Source organism: Gigantopelta aegis, chromosome 9, assembly GCF_016097555.1.
Source record: "Gigantopelta aegis isolate Gae_Host chromosome 9, Gae_host_genome, whole genome shotgun sequence".
Taxonomy (NCBI): domain Eukaryota; kingdom Metazoa; phylum Mollusca; class Gastropoda; order Neomphalida; family Peltospiridae; genus Gigantopelta; species Gigantopelta aegis.
This window is the reverse complement of record NC_054707.1, coordinates 19,255,641-19,278,016: the sequence shown is the minus strand read 5'-3', so window position 1 is coordinate 19,278,016 and position 22,376 is coordinate 19,255,641. Positions and strand designations below refer to the sequence as shown.

At 37.7% G+C, this 22,376-nt stretch overlaps 1 protein-coding gene across 1 annotated transcript; it reads right to left on the bottom strand.

The window, feature by feature from the left end:
* Positions 1-1,521: 1,521 nt before the first annotated feature.
* Positions 1,522-19,547, bottom strand: LOC121381491 (fucolectin-like). The gene is made up of 3 exons (XM_041510811.1): positions 19,395-19,547; positions 4,059-4,283; positions 1,522-1,760 (listed from the first exon to the last, which is right to left on the bottom strand). The coding sequence occupies exons 1-3, from the start codon at positions 19,432-19,434 to the stop codon at positions 1,522-1,524; spliced, it is 504 nt and encodes a 167-aa protein (XP_041366745.1). The 5' UTR covers positions 19,435-19,547.
* Positions 19,548-22,376: the final 2,829 nt, after the last annotated feature.

The window sequence follows — 22,376 nt, the reverse complement described above, 5'->3', positions numbered from 1 at the left end:
TGGATTTTGGCATGTTTGGGGGTCAATAAATACACAAGTAATGCTGCAAAATTAGCTGAATTAGGAACACTGACGTATGATATAATTATGAATGTCTTTAATTATACAGACTTCAAACAACCCGCTGCTGACTGCAGCGTATATTATTAATAACCCAACGTCAGCTCAGAACAACAGCTAAACTTATAATGAAGCAAACCTACTGGGAATTACTGCATACCTATCTTTAACTTCAGAGTCGCCGACTTCGTGCAGTTTAGGTGAAATCATAATTAAGTATGAGCAGTACTTTATGCATTGTAGGACGACACAGCTCATATCAAACAAAACTCCCAAGAACTATGACAATAAAATGCGCACCTATATGATTGATTTGAAAGAGATGTCGAGTACAGTTGAGACCTACTTGTTGCATGCCAAAGTTTTTAATAGTAGAACAGCTTTTAGTAGGCTTCGTTTGAGTACACAAGAAACAAGAAACCAACTGTCCCTGCAAATAAACGTATGAGACAGGTGTGTGTGTGTGGGGGGGGGGGGGGGGAGGGGGCAGGACAGTGCTGGGTCAAAACCTCAAATTCGGGCAAATATTATACAGATATCCGGGGAAAATGTGCTAACCAGAGACCTTTATACCATGTATTTCCATCAGTTTACCCTAAAAACTAGTTGTAATCAATTAAAGGTGCGTAGTGATTCGTTGGCAACCCTATATAGCTGCTTGGTAGTAACGGTAATATAAATAAAAAGTTGTTATTCAGATTCGGCCATGTTCGTTTAATAACCCAGCCTCCCCCCCCCCCCCCCCCCTACAAAAATGGGAGCCCGTACGTCTATGATGACTGGAAAGTGAAGACACAAGAGACCAACTGTCCCAGCAAATGAGAGATATTGTCACAACTGTCCCCGAGAAGTTGAACAAGAATGTCATTTTATTATCAAGTGCTCTACAAATAATGTTTTTAGAAATGATTTACATCATAAAATAATACAACAAGAATCACCCTTTTCTTATCTACCAGCCTCGGTGGCGTCGTGGTTAGGCCATCGGTCTACAGGCTGGTAGGTACTGGGTTCGGATCCCAGTCGAGGCATGGGATCGACTCCAAACCCTGAGTGAGTGCTCCGCAAGGCTTAATGGGTAGGTGTAAACCACTTGCACCGACCAGTGATCCATAACTGGTTCAACAAAGGCCATGGTTTGTGCTATCCTGCCTGTGGGAAGCACAAATAAAAGATCCCTTGCTGCCTGTCGTAAAAGAGTAGCCTATGTGGCGACAGCTGGTTTCCTCTAAAAAAAACAGTGTCAGAATGACCATATGTTTGACGTCCAATAGCCGACGATAAGATAAAAAAATCAATGTGCTCTAGTGGCGTCGTTAAATAAAACAAACTTTACTTTGAGTTGAAAGTAATTTCAAATTATTTACAAAAAAAACATTTTTATCCCTTGACAATGGTGATATATTCTATTAATCTGGCACCGTGCAAAAGCTGGCTAATTCAGTCCAGTGGGCAAGACTGTCACATACTTGATTTAGGTGCTGCATCTCCGTACACTTGTACTTCACACATGCAGAGAGGGTTGCCCATTTTGTAGTTAGTTATCCTGAGAAAACGTCCCCGTACACCAGTCGGGCAGTTGATAGTGACAGAGATACCAACTACTCCAGGATGTTTGCCACACAAAAGTGGTTTCTCGTTCACGAACTTAAGTGGGTCGTTCACAAACACTTTGATGGTGAAATTCTTTAATCTGTCAGCTACAAAAATAAATAAAAAAAAATAAAAAATTAGGCTATTCAACCAATTTATTACATTTCATTTTAATAGATGTGTTACTTTAATAATAGTGCATATTATGCATTTAATGTAAATAACGCTATATGACTGAGACGCTACTCAAAACCTACAGTACATTTCAGCACAACACATGGTTTTTATTCGTAGGATCAAAATCAATGCACGATCTTATTTCTTCGAGAAATGTTTTTCCTCCAACATTTTGGTATTTGTTTTTTTAAATACTCCGACTGCAACCGTATGCTTATTTAGTATTGTAGTCTCTCTCTCTCTCTCCTTCAAAAAGTTTGTTTTGTTTATCGATACCACTAGAGCATATTGATTAATTAATCATCGGATATTGTATGTTAAATATTTGGTAATTCTGACTCGTAGTCATCAGAGGTAACCCGCTTTTCACCAGTTGTGGTGCACCGGATGGAAAGAGAAAACAAATCAGTTGAATGGATCCACCGAGGTGATTCGATTCTGCGACGCAAGCATCTCAGGCTGAACTAAATCCAGCCCCCTCCCTTTCACAGTCGTATACGGTAGAAAACGGTAGTTTAACAAATAAATATCGAAATGTTGTGTGTACAAAATAACTTGAAGAATTAAAAAAAAGTGTCTTACGTGCTCTAGATTCCGTTCAAAGTGTTGTGTTGTTTTCACATCAGAAAATAAGATCATTTGCTCACATCAGGTTTGCGCAACATAATCGTGTTTAAGGACTACAATTATACAGCGTCTTACCGCTTGAACACGCGTTTGTCAATATCTTACCACAAGAACACGCGTTCGTCAATATCTTATCACTAGAACACGCGTTCGTCAATATCTTACCACAAGAACACGCGTTCGTCAATATCTTACCACAAGAACACGCGTTTGTCAATATCTTACCACAAGAACACGCGTTTGTCAATATCTTACCACAAGAACACGCGTTTGTCAATATCTTACCACAAGAACACGCGTTCGTCAATATCTTATCACTAGAACACGCGTTCGTCAATATATTACCACAAGAACACGCGTTTGTCAATATCTTACCACAAGAACACGCGTTCGTCAATATCTTATCACTAGAACACGCGTTCGTCAATATCTTACCACAAGAACACGCGTTCGTCAATATCTTACCACAAGAACACGCGTTCGTCAATATCTTACCACTAGAACACGCGTTCGTCAATATCTTACCACAAGAACACGCGTTCGTCAATATCGTATCACTAGAACACGCGTTCGTCAATATCTTATCACTAGAAAACTCGTTCGTCAATATCTTACCACTAGAACACACGTTCGTCAATATATTATCACTAGAACACGCGTTCGTCAATATCTTACCACTAGAACACGCGTTCGTCAATATCTTATCACTAGAACACGCGTTTGTTAATATCTTATCACTACAACACGCGTTTGTTAATATCTTACTACTAGAACACGCGTTCGCCTATATCTTACCAATAGAACACACATTACCACACGAACACGTATTCGACTATGTTTTACAACTAGAACACGCATTCGCCTATGTTTATCCACTAGATCACCAATTCGCCTATGTGTCACAACTAGAACACGCATTCGCCAATGTCTTGTCACTAGAACACGCATTCGCCTATGTCTTACTACTAGAACACGCATTCGCCAATGTCTTACCACAAGAACACGAATTCGCCATTGTCTTACAACTAGAACACGCATTCGACCACAAGAACACTAACTCGCCAATGCATTATCACAAGAACACGCATTCGCCTATGTCTTTCTACGAAAATACCCGTTCGCCTTCTTTTTTTTCACTAGAACACGCATTCGCCATTGCCTTACCACTGGAACACGCATTAGCCAATGTCTTACTATTAGAACACGCATTCGTGTAAGTTTTACCAGTAGAACACACATTCGCCAATGTCCTACAACTACAAGATATTCGCCAATGTTTTATCAAATGTTTGACATTTAGTTTGGTCGTTAAATAAAACGAAATTAATTCCTGGGCGCGGGGGTGGGTGAGGGAGATGTCAGTAGCGTAGCAAAGGGGGAGGCCATGCCCCCCCCCCCCCCCCCCCCCCTCCAATCGAACCTTTTTTCTTTTTCTATTTTACTGTATTAAATGTTTATAAAATCATACGTACATACATACATAGTGTGAGTTGTCCCCGTTTCTCAATAGTTGGTTCCCCCGCCAATCTAAAATCCTGGGAGTTAATGCGCTCTAGTGGTGTCGTAAAACAAAATAAACTATTCTTGTCCGATCTACTCACAACAACAATCCACTCTGTTGAACACGACCACTCGCTCTATCTCGTAGAATCCGAACAGATCCACTTCCCACCATTGGCCGTATCCGTCATTCGTGTGCATACAGCTGCTATGCATATAATCTGAGTTTGTGTCCCCATCAACCGCCCTAGAGGCGAAACCACCTACGGCAGTAGTCGACTGACGCGCTGTCTTGTATAAAGCAATATTTGTGTCTGATCCATGTCCTACAAATATACAAATGTATAATCAGTCAATGTATAAAAACATATTATCTCATCTGTTTTGGGCGGGACGTAGGACTAGTGATAAAGCGCACGCTTAATACACGGTCGGTCTGGGATCGATCCCTATCGGTGGGCCCATTTGTCTATTTCTCGATCCAGCCAGTGCACCACGATTGGTATATCACAGGCCGTGGTATGTGTTATCCTGTCAGTGGGATGGTGCATATAAAAGATACCTTGCTGCTAATCGAAAAGAGTAGCCCATGAAGTGGTGACAGCAGATTTCCTTTCTTAGTATCTGTGTGGTCCTTAACCATATGTCCGACGCCATATAACCGTAAATAAAATGTGTTGAGTGCATTGTTAAATAAAACATTTTCTTCCTTCCTTCCATTGCCAATAAAGATGTTAACATTTTGCCTAACCAAGACATGTCGGCAAAGAAAAAGCAGCTTCTGTTGCCAAATCTGCTTTGAATTTACCCCATGCTAGTGTTGATGTTCTATACAGTGATTTTAAATATTGTTTTAACCAATATATATTTTCGTCTTGGGAAGATTATTGCAACGACGCGGTTGCGAACAAGCTTAATTTTGTGGGGATCATGCCTATGTTCACTCAGCTATATGTTCCCTCAGCTAATTCTAACCCTGATGCTGCACAGATGACCCCATTCTGTGACGGCAGTCCTAGGGTAGTGGCAGTCCTCTTATAGGCGGTACAGGAAGGATGAGGTCGTCTTGTTTCGTGCCCGCATTGGCCATACATATGTGACACATTGTTTTATTTTCAGGAAGAACCCTCCTCAAATAGTGTACGCTGACTGTACGCCACATTTTGGTGGAGTGTAATCATCTGAAGCCGACGAAAAAAGATATATATGGTGACAGAAATGTGGTGGAAAACATTTTGATACAAAATTTTAAAGTATACTTGCCTTGATTTTTGTAATGTATTGTAGTTTTCACGATATCACTTTACAATGTGGTTTTACATAGTTATATAATTTTCGATCCTAATGTAAATAATCATATTCATATACTTACTTTTATCTGACACCCAATAGTCGATGTGTATATTTGTACTGGGGTGTCGTTAAACATCCATTCACATAATATAGATAATTAAAAAAAGAATACTCGGGGTTTTATCAGCTATTGTCCGAACGAAATTGTTAACAACTACAAAAAATTACTCTCCTACCTTTAATTGCCGTTAGATTTCCTCCAAAGCTTGTCCAGACACAAATTGCAAAAAAAGCCACTACAAATATACAGATTCCACACACGAGACTGCAACGATGTCGCCGAAATTGTCTTTGCTGAGATTGCATAGGGAAAAATACATGCAGTTTTCTGCCGTCTGCCATGTTGCTTGTTTATGGAATACTCTTCAAGAGGGGTGAAAGCCTCCAAAGTATGTGACACAATTAATATGAAATCGATGATCTCTAGTGGTATCATTAAAATAATAATAATAATAATTACAAAAAAAAAAAAAATATGACGTCATCACGTTTGCTTTTATATCATAACATGTTATGACGTTGTTAGATTAAGTCCTATCCTTTCACCCCTCTTGAAGAATATTCCATAAAAAGTCAAAATGGCAGCTGATAAAAAATTACGTGCTTTTTTCCCTATGCGCTCTCAGCGAAGTCGATATAGATGACATGGTTAGCATCTGCTATGTGGTATCTGTGTCATTGTAATGGTTTTTTCAAGATTTGTGTCTGGATAAACTTTGGAGGAAATCTAACGGCAATTAAAGGTAGGAGAGTAATTTTTCGTAGTTGTTAACAATTTCGTTCGGACAATAGGTTTCTACACTCCAATAATTGGCACCATTCCCCAAAGGCTGTGTCGTTTTTTATTCCCAATTTTTGAGTAAACATTTCCCAGTAAGAATGTAAATATTTTGCATTGTTTATTATTAAATAAAGATATATTTTGAAAACGAAAGGTAACACCCCTTCTATAACGTTTCATAATGTAAAATAAATATGAGTATATTAATTTGAACAGATACAAGTACATGTGTTACCCTCTTAAATTCTAACTTTTGTAATGAAACAGATTGTTTTGTAAAATGACGCTAAAGGGTCCAAAGTCAACCCGATGGGCGTCACGTCAAATTTGAGAAATAAAAGTCTGATACTATGAATATCAACAATAATTGGTTTCTTACCTAGAGCAAGAAGGTAAAACACAAAAAGCAAAACCTCCATAGTGTGATCTGACAGGAATATTATTCTCAAGTGTGGAAACTGTATTTGTGTCATTAGTTTATAGGACGGTTGTCCACGACACTGTAGGGCCTACTACAACAACGTATTGAGTCATTTAATTTATTATTTAGTTTCTAGCCGGATTTTCGCTATTATTATTATCAAGTGCGTCGTATTACCCATTGGTGTTAACCAGACGTGTTTTTAAATAATTTCTTTATTCCTTTGTTTCGGGGGGGGGGGGGGGGGGGGTCTTTGGTCTTTGTGCTAAGGGGTGGTACAATTGTGTTGTACATATTAAATACAAAACAGTGATCCGTAACAATGTTTAGATGGCAACTGGTCGTTACCCATGAAGTACCGAACGTGGATACTGTAACCCCCACCCCCCACCCCACCCCCCCCCCCCCCCCCCACCCACCCCCCACCCACCCCCCACCCGCTGCCGGTTTGAAGTGCCCTATCTAATTCTTGAAAAAGAAATACAAAATTAACCATCCATAATAAACACCGTTAAATCGTTCTGAAACGCGTCTCTGGGCGTCTTTATTTCAACCCTCATACCATAGGGTCAATCAGGGGTGATTTATAGTCAGTTAGGGCTGATTTATAGGGTCAATCAGGGGGTGTTTCATAGGGTCAATCAGGGCTGATTTATAGGTCAATCAAGTGTAGGTGTGTATATATGGATACACCTACATTTTACATCTGCATTTGAATGGGGGAAAAAAAAGAGAGAACAAAATACAACCCACCCAACAAAAATCGTGACTAATGCATTGAACCTTTTATTTATTGTCATAACTTACACTGGACTCCGGAAGATATATCCGTTGTTTCTCTCACATTTGATGATCACTTGTTAACCCCGTCGGAGGGCCCATTGGGCTAATTCTCGTTTCAGACAGTGCACCACGACTGGTATATGAAAAACCGTGGCATGTGCTATCATGTCTATAGATGGTGCATATAAAACATCCCTTGCTACTAATGGAAAAACATGTTTCCTTTCTAAGACTATAATATGTCAAAATTGCCAAAATGTTTGACATCCAATAGCCGATGATTAATAAATCAATGTGCTCTAGTGGTGTCGTTAGAAAATAAATTTTAAAAATTGTTTTGTTGATGACACATCATTTGCATGTTATAACAAAGTTCAATTTTCTATAATCTATATAAATTGGTTTGCACCCATGGCGACATCAGTTGGGGCGTCGCACGCGTCCAGATAGCATACATCAATTGAAATCAATGATTTTTAAAATAATCGCTCGCGTTGCTCGCGGCCGGTTAGTATACAACTTTAGTCGTCTTGCTATATTTGTGACATATTTGTATCGTAATTTAAAAAGCGCTCAAACCGTTATTTCGATAAACTGATTGAATGGTTTGTTATAATACAATAAATATCATACTCAAGTTTGCAATGAATGGATTTGTTTTATCCTATGGTTTCAAAGGTTATAATATCATAATTGAACTATGATTATTTTTGTTAAAATAATTAAATAACATTGGTTTAGCAAACGGCCGGTTATTCCATCGAGGCTGGCCTTATGCGGTATATAAACGCACGCATAGCATGCATTTCAGTGCGGATGGTCTCCCTGGATACAAAATAAAGTTTGTTTTATATATTTAACGATACCACTAGAGCACATTGATTTAGAAATCATCGGTTGTGTTTTTGCACAGTTCTTTACACTGTTTTAATTTAACTGTTGAATTTTTATATTGATGTTGGTCATCACTTACTGTTTGCATTTACCATAAGTTTAACACCCAATAGCCGATGCATTTTTCCTCCTGGGATGTCGTTAAACATTCATTCATGCATTCATTCATTCATACATTCATTTATTCATTCATGCATTCATACATTCATTCATTCATTTATTAATCATCGGCTATTGGATGTCGAACATTTGGTGTAATTTTGACATATAGTCTTAGAGAGAAAACCCGCTATATTTCTCAGTTAGTAGCAAGGATTATTTTTTATATGCACCATCCCACAAACAAGATAGCACATACCACAGCCTTTGATATACCAGTGAAGTTGCACTGGCTGGAACTACAAATAACCCAATGGCGCACCGATGGGGATCGATCCTAGACCGATCGTGTATCAGGCAGGTGCTTTACCCTAGACCCACCGCGCACCAGGCAACGTTCATCCCCCCACCCTCGGTTTCCATGAAAAACAGTTATTTTAATTGTTGTAGCCGCACGACACGCGCTGCTCCACTTCCAATACCAATGTACTCCGTCAACTCGCCCCAAAACCAACTCGCCCCAACGGTTGGTTAACTCGCCCCACACTGTTTATTCAACTCATATCATTACCATTTTATTAATTAAGATAACTAATATTTTAAGCAATAATGTGCGTTCAATATTGCTGAATATGCATATCAGTCGGAGTCCAAAAGCCTTGCCTGATCATTCCTTTAAAGAAATAAGGGACAAACTCACAAACGTCGTTAAAATAGGCTTCACAGTTCATTGTAATAGATTATTATTTATCCGATATTAGGATGTCACCAATATAAAACAATTTAATAAGTCGTCGTAAAAGCGGAGTTTCGCTCTAATATTAATAAATAAAATGACACCAAAGTTGTTGACGTCCATTTTTAATTTTGTCACAATTATTTACGGACAGTAAAGTTTGGGGCGAGTTGTCCAAACGCTGGGGTGAATTGATTTTGGGGCGAGTTGGATTGAGTTGACGGTCGTCTGATAAATAGACCAATGAAAGAAAGGGAGATAAGTCACATACTAGTAGTCCACTGAATTATATATATATATATATATATATATATATATATATATATATATATATATATATATATATATATAACATCAGCTTAGTTTCTTTTGTTTATATGATTGCATTGTTCTTCTTTCGTTGACTACTGACTGCACCAAGAAAGACCCAGACGGATTACTTCATGCGAATCGGTCTACTGAAGAGAACAATGTTACTCCTCGATGCATAGATGGAATAATTATTTACATTAATTAATTAATCAACGAGTCAGTTTATTGAGCCGAAGCCGTAACCATCCGTTGGCTGAAAAATATGCTAATCCTACCTCGGCGGTCTGCCCCTTATCATTATTATTATTATTATTTATTTATTTTTGTGCACACACCGATCGATATTTACACGGCCTACCTTGTGTCGCTAGCTGTGACGTCAGAGGTCAGACCAAGGTAACATCTCTGTTAATGCTGGCTACAGCTATCGATTGGCCGCGTCTCTCGTTCTGTGTTAATTATTTTAACAAAAAAAAATTATTTTATTAATCTAATCTTTGTTTATAGGTGGTTGTCTATGTCCCCGGGGCTGGGCAGTCCGTGCGATTCTACCAGCTATGTCAAAATGTTTTTGGCCAGGTTAATCGCTTTTTAATAATTAAAGATATTGTTTAACATTTAATCTTTTTAATCAATTTATATGTCTCTACCAGCTCTACCAAACGTTTATGGTGGCTGGATGGGGACATTTCCTTTAGCTGTGTATATATGTTATATGTTTGTGGTATGCAAGTGTGTATTGCTCGGTATTGGGTGGGGGCTTATCTAGCAGTAATCCCCTCCCCCTTCCGGAAAATTGCATGTTATAAATATGTGTGTTTTTTAATTTTGGTTTTGGTTGTGTGGTTTTATGGTTGTTGTTTTTTTGTTGTTTTTTCCCCTTTTTTTTTCCCTTTTTTTTTTTTTTTTTTTTTAAAATTATATTACTATTACTATTTGTTTTTGTTTTTTGTTTTTTTTGTAAATTAATTTGATAGGTTTATGTTTATGTATATTTTATCCATATTTTAATCATTATTTTATATTTTTAATAAAAATAAAAAAAATGTAATTTAATAGGGCAGGTGTCTGGTCTGTGCCTTTGGTAGTGGCTTGGTTAATATTACCTCGTCTACTGCCCTAGGTATTATAGATTGAAGTGTTCGCCGCGTCTTCTAAATGACCTAATCATGTTGTTTTAGAAGACAACTGAGGAGTCGCCTGTTTTTCCATGGATCGGCCGCGTTCACTTCTCTCCTTCTGGCAGGCTTGATACTTAAAAGTAAATATTAAATTAACCATCGCTGGATTTTTTGCGCCACTCCCCTAGTGGCACCAGCGATTAAACTATTACAACCCTTTGGCGTCACTTTTCAAGTGACGCCGGTTTGGCTTGATTAAAGGAAGAGGCTTCATATTGTGCGGGGACGGTGACTTGTTACACTTATTGATTAGGGTTAATTAGGCTAGATTAAACAGTGGCTTCATATTGTGCAGGAGTGGTGCCTTGGTCCAGCTTAGTGATTAGGGTAGATTTAAAAAGGGCTTCCTATTGTAAATTATTTATATTAGGAATGGCTTTAAGTTACCAGTTAATTTTGAAAATTAACGCCAAAAGTATAAAAAGGGGGAAATTGGGGTTTGGCTGCGCCCTTAAAGAAACTTATCAACATTACTATCCTATATAAATTATTAATATAATATATTTTCGGCGCAAATTTAGATGGGCTGGTCTAATATTAATAATAATTCTTAAACAATATTCATTAAGCCCATGGGAGGTTAAGAGGAAAGGGGCTGCCAGCCATATTTTAAACATTGGTGTGACCAGGTGAGGGTCGGGAGGCAGGGGAGGCCGGCCCTACTCAAAACCTAAGGCCGAACCGCCTACGCATATAGCCCCAAAGAATGCCCTAACTCCCGGCATCCCATCACCCCCATCCCCCACCGTGTCCAACCGCAGTTCAGTCCAATCCTGACAGCCCAGGAACAAGAAACCAACTCTACAAATTTCTTTAATTCAATAATCTGCGAACTCATACATTTTGATATATAAAAATTGTGAGATTTTTCCTGTGATTTTTTTGCCTATACTAAATTGTGACTTTTTCTGTTACTTTTTCACAGTCACCCTACATATACATATACACACACACATACACACCCAATAGCCAATGTGTATTTTTCGTGCTGGGGTGTCGTTAAACATACATTCATTCATTGCATGCATGTACACACACACACACACACACACATATATATTTTTTTTTTTCAATTTCAAATGACAAATTTGAACGTTGGTCAGACTTCAGCTGCATATAAGATTACATACGACATACGACTACAGGTTGCACATATAGATATTATTATACGAGCTTGTGTGTCGTACTGATTTTACGAAATGAGTGTCAGGATTATTGTATTACCCGAGCGAGAGCGAGGATAATACATGACTCCTGACACGAGTTTCGTAAAATCAGTACGATTCACACGCAAGTGTAATAATTTCTTTATTATCCACATTATTCCAAATATTATGTTCATAAGTAACAAGCTAGGACCATGTCAAAACGTTTCAAACGTAACTAAAAAGAAACCACAAAACGACGTCATTTTCCGAAATGACGTCATGTTGATAAGCGTTTACACTAAGCATTTGCATTAAGTTAGAACGTCGCTTCACGACATTAGTCATTCGTTGTGCTCGTGAAATCATTATGACACACGTGGATCATACTGGTCATATTTCCCTGAATATCTTGAACTATATGGATAATAAAAGCTGATTCCTAGCTGATGGACCTAAGATTAAGAATAATCTCAGCGAACAACTTGAAAGAGAGGAGCATAGCATAACGCCCGTCTAGTATGACTGACGAAAACGTGTAACACCAGAAATAAGAAATGTGTTTGCTGATGATGTTCTACTGAACTCTGACACCTAAAGAACAAGCATTGGAAATTAAAAACAATCGAATTATCAGACGAACCATGAAATATATGATGTGGTTTATGGACTGTAGCCCGAGTACTCTTACTGTAAGAGAGCTAGTCGGACATTTGGAGACAGTTCTTAAAATCTCTGTAAGAGAGCTAGACGGACATTTGGACAGTTGTTAAAAACTATCTTACAGAGTTTTTAACAACTATCCAAATGTCCGTCTATCTCTCTTACAAGTTACAGTCAGAGTACTCGGGCTAGATGGACTGCAGTTTGACACTGGAGCTCAAGTATGAAATGATTTTAGAAAATAAAAAGGAAAACTAAATTTTGTTTTGTTTAACGACACCACTGGCGCACATTAATTAATTAACCATCGACTCGTAGTTATCAGAGGAAACCCGCTACATTTTCCTGATGCAGAAAGGGATCGTTTATATGCACTTTCCCACAGACAGGAAAGCACATACCACGGCCTTTGTTCAGTTGTGGTGCACTGGCTGGAACGGAACAAAGACGAATCGGCTGAATAGATCCACCGTGGTTGTTCGATCCTCCGACGCAAGCACCCCAAGCGAGCACTCAACCGACTGAACTAACTCCCGCTCCACAGTAGAACGTTCCCTACGGAACTCTGATAGTCCGTTAAAGGTCTCTATATGAATACAATTACAGCTTAGTCTATAATTAGGTTTGTTTTTCTTCAACAATTTACGCGAACAACTGATGACGGTCTTTAAAGGCTCTATTCTCAGTTTTCAGCGTCAGAAAGACTTCCGTTTGTCTCCCCGCCAACAAAACAAAATAAAATAAACACACATCCTGGAGGTTTTCTGATTTTTAAAACGCTATATTAGCTTAACAAGTTGTTGGGGTGGGTTTTTTTACACAAATCATTTGTACAGATAAATACGTTTGGAATGACTTTTGGTCAAATTATTTCAATTTTAGTTTGGCCGTTGGAAGAAATAATATATTCGTACGTACGAAAATCGATATCGAGATACTACAAAACATTACAAAATATCCAGAAATGCACTGGTAATAGAGATATTCATATTCTAACGAAGACAATCCAAGTTAATTCCTTCCCTTCTTTGCTTACGTGTGGGTACTTTATGAAAAGTTATTCATGCTTTAATAAGTGGTCAGTGCTGTCCTGTCTGTTGGAAAGTGCATATAAATATAGAATATTAGGTTACTTACGTATTGATGTCGTGGTTATTTGGCGAGGTTTTGATAACGGTGTAACTGGCGAGCTTCAGCGAACAGGTTATACCGTTCTCGAACCGAGCCAAATAACCGCGATATCAATACGTATTAACTTGATTTTTTTTGTATCATGCAACCATGCTTCCTATTGACCTGATAACCCCAACCTGATAATTCGAAGTGTCATCAGGTCACTAGGAAATGAATTGTGCGCATGACGGATGTTTGCTAACATTTCAGGTAGGTCGTTTCTCATTTTTCAAACATCGATTTACATATATACTAGTAATTCTTTTGATGCTGGGTGTTTTTCAACACTAACATCCACCCTGCCCCATGCAAAATAAAGAATATAAAAAAAAATAGAATCTGAACGACAAAATTATATTCCAATAACAAAATCGTATATCTGCACACGGCAGTCGAAAGGGTGTTAGGCAAGGTCGTGATTGCTTCTGTGGTCCACCATCAGCTGTTCGCCGTAGGAGGCCCACCACTGCACTAGGAGATCCATAGCAAGATGTTCCATCCCTCCTGCTCCGCCTATAGGCGGTCTGTCACTCCCATGACTAGCTTTGAAAATCCAAACTTGCAAAGGATAGAGCTCAATGGAATACATATAGTTGTGCTGGCATGCACTCATGAATCACTGTAAAAACACTGATGACATCAGGTATTCGCTGGTATAAAACCAATTTATTACATAGTCTATTGATGGTTACATTTTCACTTTAATAGTGTTACTTTGGCAATGGTGTATGATACACAATTTAATGAAACATTATTATACCACTAAACCCATCGGCGTACGGGCTGTGTTTTCTAGGGAGGGGGGGAAGGGGGAGCAGGCTGCCTTTTGCCCGAATTTGCCGGAATCTGCATTACTACCAAACAGCTATACTGAACAAAATAAGAAACTTCCGCTAACTTTGCTTGAACATAACTTGATGAAAACAAACCGGGGAAATAATTGTTATATATGCGTTTAAAGAGTGTTCCATGATGCATCGTTTGGTGCAAAAATCATGGCCATAGGTTAACAGAAACTGGGAGAAATTTTTCCCAAGTGTGGTAGGGGTTACAAAAAAAACCCCACTTAATAACGGGTATGACCACCTCTTGAATTGACCATTGCAGTGCATCGCAGGCGCATAGAATTGACTAAATGGTTGATTTCTGCCTGTGGAATATTGTTCCATTCCTCAATGAGCGCTTGACGAAGTTCGTTGACGTTAGCGGGTGGGTTGGGACGACGCCTCAATCGTCTGTCCAGACTATCCCAGACATGCTCGATGGGGTTGAGATCAGGACTTTTAGCGGGCCAGTCATTAATGAAATCAATGTTATTTGTCCTAAGAAAAGTTACAGTGTCTCTAGCTGTATGAGAGGTGGCATTATCATGCTGAAAAATCGAGATGTCGGCGTTGTTATGGAACAGAGGAATGACGTGATGAGTGAGAATGTCATCGCGATAACGTTGAGCATTTAAATTGCCATCAATGACGACTAGTGGTGAACGATAACCATGGGCAATGGCTGCCCAGACCATGACAGAACCCCCACCCCCGAAACGATCTCGTTCAAGAACACAACAGTCAGCATAGCGTTCATTTCTCCTACGGTAGACGCGCACTCTGCCATCACCACGTTGTAAACAAAATCTGGATTCATCCGAAAAAAGAACGGTATTCCAGCGTCGCCGTATCCAACGAGTGTGTACACGTGCCCGATTTAGACGATGACGTTGCGTTAAAACGCATCCGATGTAAGGACGTCGTGCATGTAAACCGTTCTCCCGCAGACGATTACGAATAGTTTGCCCACTGATTCGGTTATTATGAAGCCCAGGTGTGTGTGCAGCAGTAGCAGTGGCAGTTTAGAATCGATTGCGCAAATGCGTGTTCATGATATAGCGGTCTTGACCACGCGTTGTAACACGCGGACGTCCACGACGTGGCAAGTCGTTGGTGCTTCCGGTCGTTCGAAATCTTACGCGAAGATTTCGTATCGCTCGACTAGAACTCCCAACATGCCTTGCAACGTCTTCTGTCGACATGCCAGCATCAAGCATGCCAATCGCCCGTTCGCGTAAATTATTGGGTATTCTTGGCATACTAAAAATGCTACAATGTAAAAAACGTTAATTTTTTTACAAATTTTGAAGCGTTTTCGTTCACTTGACAACAATGTCAGTAAGACAAGTAAAACAAATTGACCGAATACTACACGGGACATGTCGAACCATGCATGCACGTGCAAATTGAATTTCACGTTGTCGACGATTAACAGTGCAAAAATAATCGATAAAATTCATGAATCCTGATAATACAGCCAAAGGTTAATACTACCTATATAATTTCATTACACAATGAATTCTTTAACACAACAAATGCTATATGTTTCTTTTTTTGTTCAGTATATATAGGGTTTCAGACGCATCACTATTATGTTAACACCAGAAAACAGCGTTATTTCCTCTCGCCAGGATTGTGTAACATTATCAGGTGTTCGTCAATATCTTACACCCAGAACACGTGTTCGTCAATATCGTACCACTAAAATACGCGTTCGTCAATATCTTACACCTAGAACACGCGTTCGTCAATATCTTACACCTAGAAACGTGTTCGTCAATATCTTACAGCTAGAACCCGTGTTGGTCAATATCGTACCACTAGAACACGCGTTCGTCAATATCTTACACCTAGAACACGTGTTCGTCAATATCTCACCACTAGAACACGTGTTCGTTAATATCTTACACCTAGAACACGTGTTCGTCAATATCGTACCACTAGAACACGTGTTCGTTAATATCTCACCACTAGAACACGTGTTCGTCAATATATTACACCTAGAACACGTGTTCGTCAATATCTCACCACTAGAACATGTGTTCGTCAATATCTTACACCAAGAACACGTGTTCGTCAATATCGTACCACTAGGACACGTGTTCGTCAATATCTCACCACTAGAACACGTGTTCGTCAATATCTTACACCTAGAACACGCGTTCGTCAATAACGTACCACTAGAACACGCGTTCGTCAATATCGTACCACTAGAACACGCGTTCGTCAATATTTTACACCTAGAACACGTGTTCGTCAATATCTTACACCTAGAACACGTGTTCAATATCTTACCACTAGAACACGTGTTCGTCAATATCTTACACCTAGAACACGTGTTCGTCAATATTTTACACCTAGAACACGTGTTCGTCAATATCTTACCACTAGAACACGTGTTCGTCAATATCTTACACCTAGAACACGTGTTCGTCAATATCTCACCTAGAACACGTGTTCGTCAATATCTTACACCTAGAACACGTGTTCGTCAATATCTTACACCTAGAACACGTGTTCGTCAATATATTACACCTAGAACACGTGTTCGTCAATATATCACCACTAGAACACGTGTTTGTCAATATCTTACACCTAAAACACGTGTTCGTCAATAACGTACCACTAGAACACGTGTTCGTCAATATCTCACCTATAGAGCACGTGTTCGTCAATATCGTACCACTAGACCACGTGTTCGTCAATATATCACCACTAGACCACGTGTTCGTCAATATATCACCACTAGAACACGTGTTCGTCAATATCTTACACCTAAAACACGTGTTCGTCAATATCGTACCACTAGAACACGTGTTCGTCAATATCTCACCACTAGAACACGTGTTCGTCAATATCTTACAACTAGAACACGTGTTCGTCAGTATCTTACCGCTAGAATTATTCTAACATAATTTTACACAGAAATATCAAGCTGAACAAGATATTAGATTTTACCCCACTAAATTCCAACAAATGCATTATATTCATGTGCTATACATGGATTTTTAGGAGGGGGGGAACATACCCAACATCACCCCTTGGTTCCGCACCTGACATACAAATGTGTTATAAGATGCTTTCTGATCTATGTATAGAGTTATATACATTCTATTATTGTTAGAAATATTGATAGTTAGACAAGACAGTGTTATTGGATTGTGCTTTACACAACGTTAGAAAATAGTAAGGGGTAGGGATATATGTTTTGAACTATTTTTAAATAGGCCGGTGACCTATCTTTTTTATTTAATATTTAGTAAGTAGACATGATAGTAGTCTTTATACCAGATTTGTGGGAATTTTTGAGAGGTGAATTTTTTTTTATATAAGCCAAAATGTGCTAATAAAATATGAAATTGTAATTTAAATATATTGAAATAACTCCCAACTTTTTGTCAAGAACATACTAACGTTAATGGATATTACGTTGTACCAAATAATTTCTATAATGCACACATATACATTGAATTTGACATGTATTTCATTTGAAAAACGTTTTAATAGGAATAGATTTAGTCAAAATTGAATTTTACACGACGTCTAAGATGTGTGAAACAAAATCTAGCCCGGTGACGCCCCATTGTTCCCCAGATATGGGTTTAGGTATGCCTGTAGAATAAATAGGTGAAAAATTTAGCACATTTTGAGTGGTAGAAATATTTGTATCGTAAGCCTTTAAAACATTTATTGATATAATTCTGAATTATACACACAACAATTTCGGTGTTACAGTAATACAAATATGTGTTTACATGATATGTTTGCATTTGTCGTTAATATGGGTTGCGGGACGTAGCCCAGTGGTAAAGGGTTCGCTTGATACGGGATATATCTCTCTCGCTCTCCAACTCTCTCCCTCTCCAACTCTCTCCCTCTCCCTCTCCCTCTCTAAACCGGATTACTCTTAAAACCGAAATTTTAATTAGTCCCTAGGGTGTCCGGTTTAGAAGAGATTCACTGTATGTGTGTGTGTGTATGGTCAAGTACATTTTCTGGAAAAGTCCCATCGGAACAAATATATCAATGGCGTTACGTGTTTTCGATATTGATAAAAAGCGAAAGATATTGTCAAATTGTCAAAAATTAGGAATAGACCATTTCAAGGTGTTTTTTAGAATATGATTTTTAAGTCAACTCGTGATGTGTGAAACCCATATTTTTGCTCATTGCTTCGCATATACACAAACACCATGAGAGAAACATCGAAAAAGTCCATAACACTCTAAATCTTACCATTCTAAATCTACACGATTCTGTATCCATATCGTAATAAGGTCCGTAGCTCTTTAAATATTTATTATATTCAAATTTAGTCATCAATAAGATATTTCTGTCATAATTGCGGAATCTACTTCTAAATACAATATATACATTAGCATTTTTTTAAATATTTTACACTCATAATAATCAGGAAATCTCATTTTCATAAATATATTCAATTAATGCACTCTTCGTGTTAGTAGACGAATGTAATATAAATAAATATATAATATATATATAGATAGATAGATAGATAGATAGATAGATAGATAGATAGATAGATGTATAAATTATTTTAAACTGTTATCTTTTATGTGTATAACATTGGTTTCTTTTTAGACTTCATTGTTAATATAAGTTTTAGGTTTCCTTTTCTGGGGTTTTTTTTGTGTGTGTGTTTTTTGTTGTTGTTTTTTTTGTTGTTTTTTTTTTGGGGGGGGGGTATTCTTCAAACACCATCTTCATTTTGATTCTAATCAGTAAAAATGTCAAAACTCCGTATCAGTAAAAGTTCACTTCTGCAGTGACCGAGTAACCCTACAGTGAGATACAGATATAGAAAGAGACAATGACAGGGAAGAGACAGAGATAGTGAGATACAGAGATAGTGAGATACAGATATACAGACAGAGATAATGACACGGAAGACAGAGTTAGTGAGATACAGATATAGAGACAGAGAGACAATGATAGGGAAGAGACAGAGATAGTGAGATACAGAGACACCGACAATAACAGTGAGCTATATAATTCTTATAAATTAAGTTTAAAAGAGATAATTTTGATATCAACAATAATCGATTTCTTACCTAATACAACAATGTAAAGCAGACACAGTGCAATTTCCATGTTGTGATGCGACTGGCAAGTTATTCCCAAACATCCAAACTATATCTACATCGTTATTGTGTAGAGCGCTTGCCCTCAACTATAGGGGCTATAGAAATCAATAGCTCCACATTGTATTTAGGGTGGGGGTTTTTTGCAATTGGATGAAATATGTTATTACTAAATTGGTTTGTGCAATGTGGTCCCAGTGCTATAACGAAAGTATGGTATATATGCGTTATATGTATTAAATATTAAAATCAGCGACAATGTTTACATGGCAACTGATTCATGAAGAATCGACAGAAAAGATGCGTGACAAAATATATTATCTCGCCTTCATGTAAAATTCTTTAATCTCATTGGTTGTTTGCCGTTGGACAAATCCCTTATCCCCCTGTGGGCGGAGCCAAATTCTCTTATACCCCGTCTGTAATTTCCAACAGTTTCCAGCCGCCCCAGTTAATGCTAAAGCAATAATTAGATTATAAATAACATTGATAATCAATCAAGTATACATAATTAATTTAATTTTTACTATAAAATACACTATTTCAATACTTTTAAAAGCTGCAATGTTGAACTCGGCCACCTAATTACGGTCGTGGTGTTATTGTATTAATGCGCGATTAGCAACAGGTTTTTTTTTTTTTTAATTTATTAATATCTGTTTCAGACAATTTCGTATTACAAACATTTGAAGTTAAAAACTCGTTTATCGATGGAACTATTTTTCGTCACTGGCAAGTGATTTCGTTCGCGTCCGCGTGGTACGGCTCCGTTAATAAATTGTTAACAATTATTGTCTGGCATTAATTTGATTATTTGGCTATATGGTTTAACGGCTCGGGGTAAAAGAACACACAGAGGGTACATAAAAAGCCATATACCCCTCGTGATGCTTCTACAACTTATAGAATACTAAACGGGCTGCAAGTTATCAAATTTATGTCCAGAGTAAAATCATTTTCACTTTCATACATTCGATAATTAGTACCGAATTTGTTAACCCGATATATATTTTCCACCCCTTAGACAACTTTTGTTTCGTTTTTATTTTTGATATACATACATATAGATATATAAAAACGATGTAAACGACTTTATACACTATTTTGAGTATTGCTACAATTGTGTTTTATTTACGCTGATAGATAATGTTCAAACACCAAAGATGTATTTATTCTGTCAAAAAGATCTGTATATAATGAAATTAATTAAAACAGCCTTTTGTTACACATTTAACAATCAGTCTGTTACCTCAGTGACGTTGCATGACGTGATAAAAGACGGTCTGGCTCATTCAGTTAAAAATATTTTGTTTAACGACACCACTAGAGCATATTGATTAATTAATCATCGGCTATTGGATGTCATTCATTTGGTACTTCTCACACGTAGTCATCAGAGGAAACCTGCAACATTTTTTTAATGCAGCAAGGGGTATAATTTAAACATTTATTTCACAAAAGAAATGGATTGGCAAACAGGCCATTGGCCTATAGTAATGCCTCTCCGTACATACTTTGTTACATACAATTTATAATATACACATATATTGACATGTGTTCTTCAGAGAATTAAAAACAATTACATAATTTGCACTCAATTATAAAAAACAAGTCTAAACGACAATGAAATTAGTATACTTGTCAATGCGTACACATACCCACGTACATAAATATACCCGATTTCCTAAGAGTAACTTACATCAATGATTCTCGCCCACCGCCCACATTAGAGCAGCCAAACTTGCAAGTGACAATGCGATGTAAGATAAATGACTTTAAGAAATTAAAACGTGAAGCGTTTTGACAATTCGAAAGAGTTATGAATAGATTATGCTATACGTAAATTAAGGTCCAGATGGTAATCATTATTACTATACAACACTGTATGGAGGTCAAAACCACCATTATAAAAATACATTGCTGTACGAATGTTATCATACAGAGGACAGACGGATAGGGAATGTAACATGTCTTCATATACATGCCCACAACTACAAATGTTATCATCTTCTTTTTTTCTATGAGCGTTTAGGCACTGCATTCTAAACGAAGTCTACAATGAATTATTTGATTTAAGTGTGATCTAAATTCTAAAAAAAAATCTTATTTAACCCATTTATCGACGGCAATATACAATTATTATTAAAACAATTTAAGATTCTGTTTGTGTTATATTTTCACCAATACTGTTCCACTCACGAACTACTGAGGGTAAAAACGATTTTCTGTAGAATTCTGTTCTAGCGTGAATATATTGCAATTGGTCAGCGTTGGTCAGCGTTACGAAGTGAATGATTTCCAGAAACTGTTTTGGGTACCAGCGATGATAAATACTGTGGAGTTATGCCTTTAACCATTTTACAAAAGGTACATATTTTGTGAAATACACGACTTTGGTTTAAAGGACTGAACCCAGTTTCGCTATAAATGTTCTCATGGCTTGTTCCCCATAAAGCATCACATACTGTACGGAGGGCATCCAACTGAAGTCTTTTTAATATATTTGCTTGGGCGTCTGTACAATTATCCCAAATATAATCACAATAGTCAAACACTGGGGTTTCTGGTGAAAATTTAACCTGCCACTTCTCTGCCCAGCTTCATAACAAACTAAGATCCGAATTTATTGTAAACTGTTTTGTAAACCTTGATTATTGGTATTTTTATAATCATAAATTACTCTTTGGTAACAATTTGCTTTTTTAAGTTATAAAATTGATAACAACGTATATAGCACAGTGGCCACTACAAAATGGAGGCAATACACCCTTTTCGAATATCAGCTCAAGGTTGAGACAGAAATCAAATCGATAAGAGTTCTGGAAGTTGGTGTGATTCGTGTCGGCTCGGTAATAATCTGATACAATCCAAAACACTAACAAATATGATCAATATCAGGATGGAATGGACGTAACAAATCTTCATTAAAATCACCCACGACAAGAGTTTTCA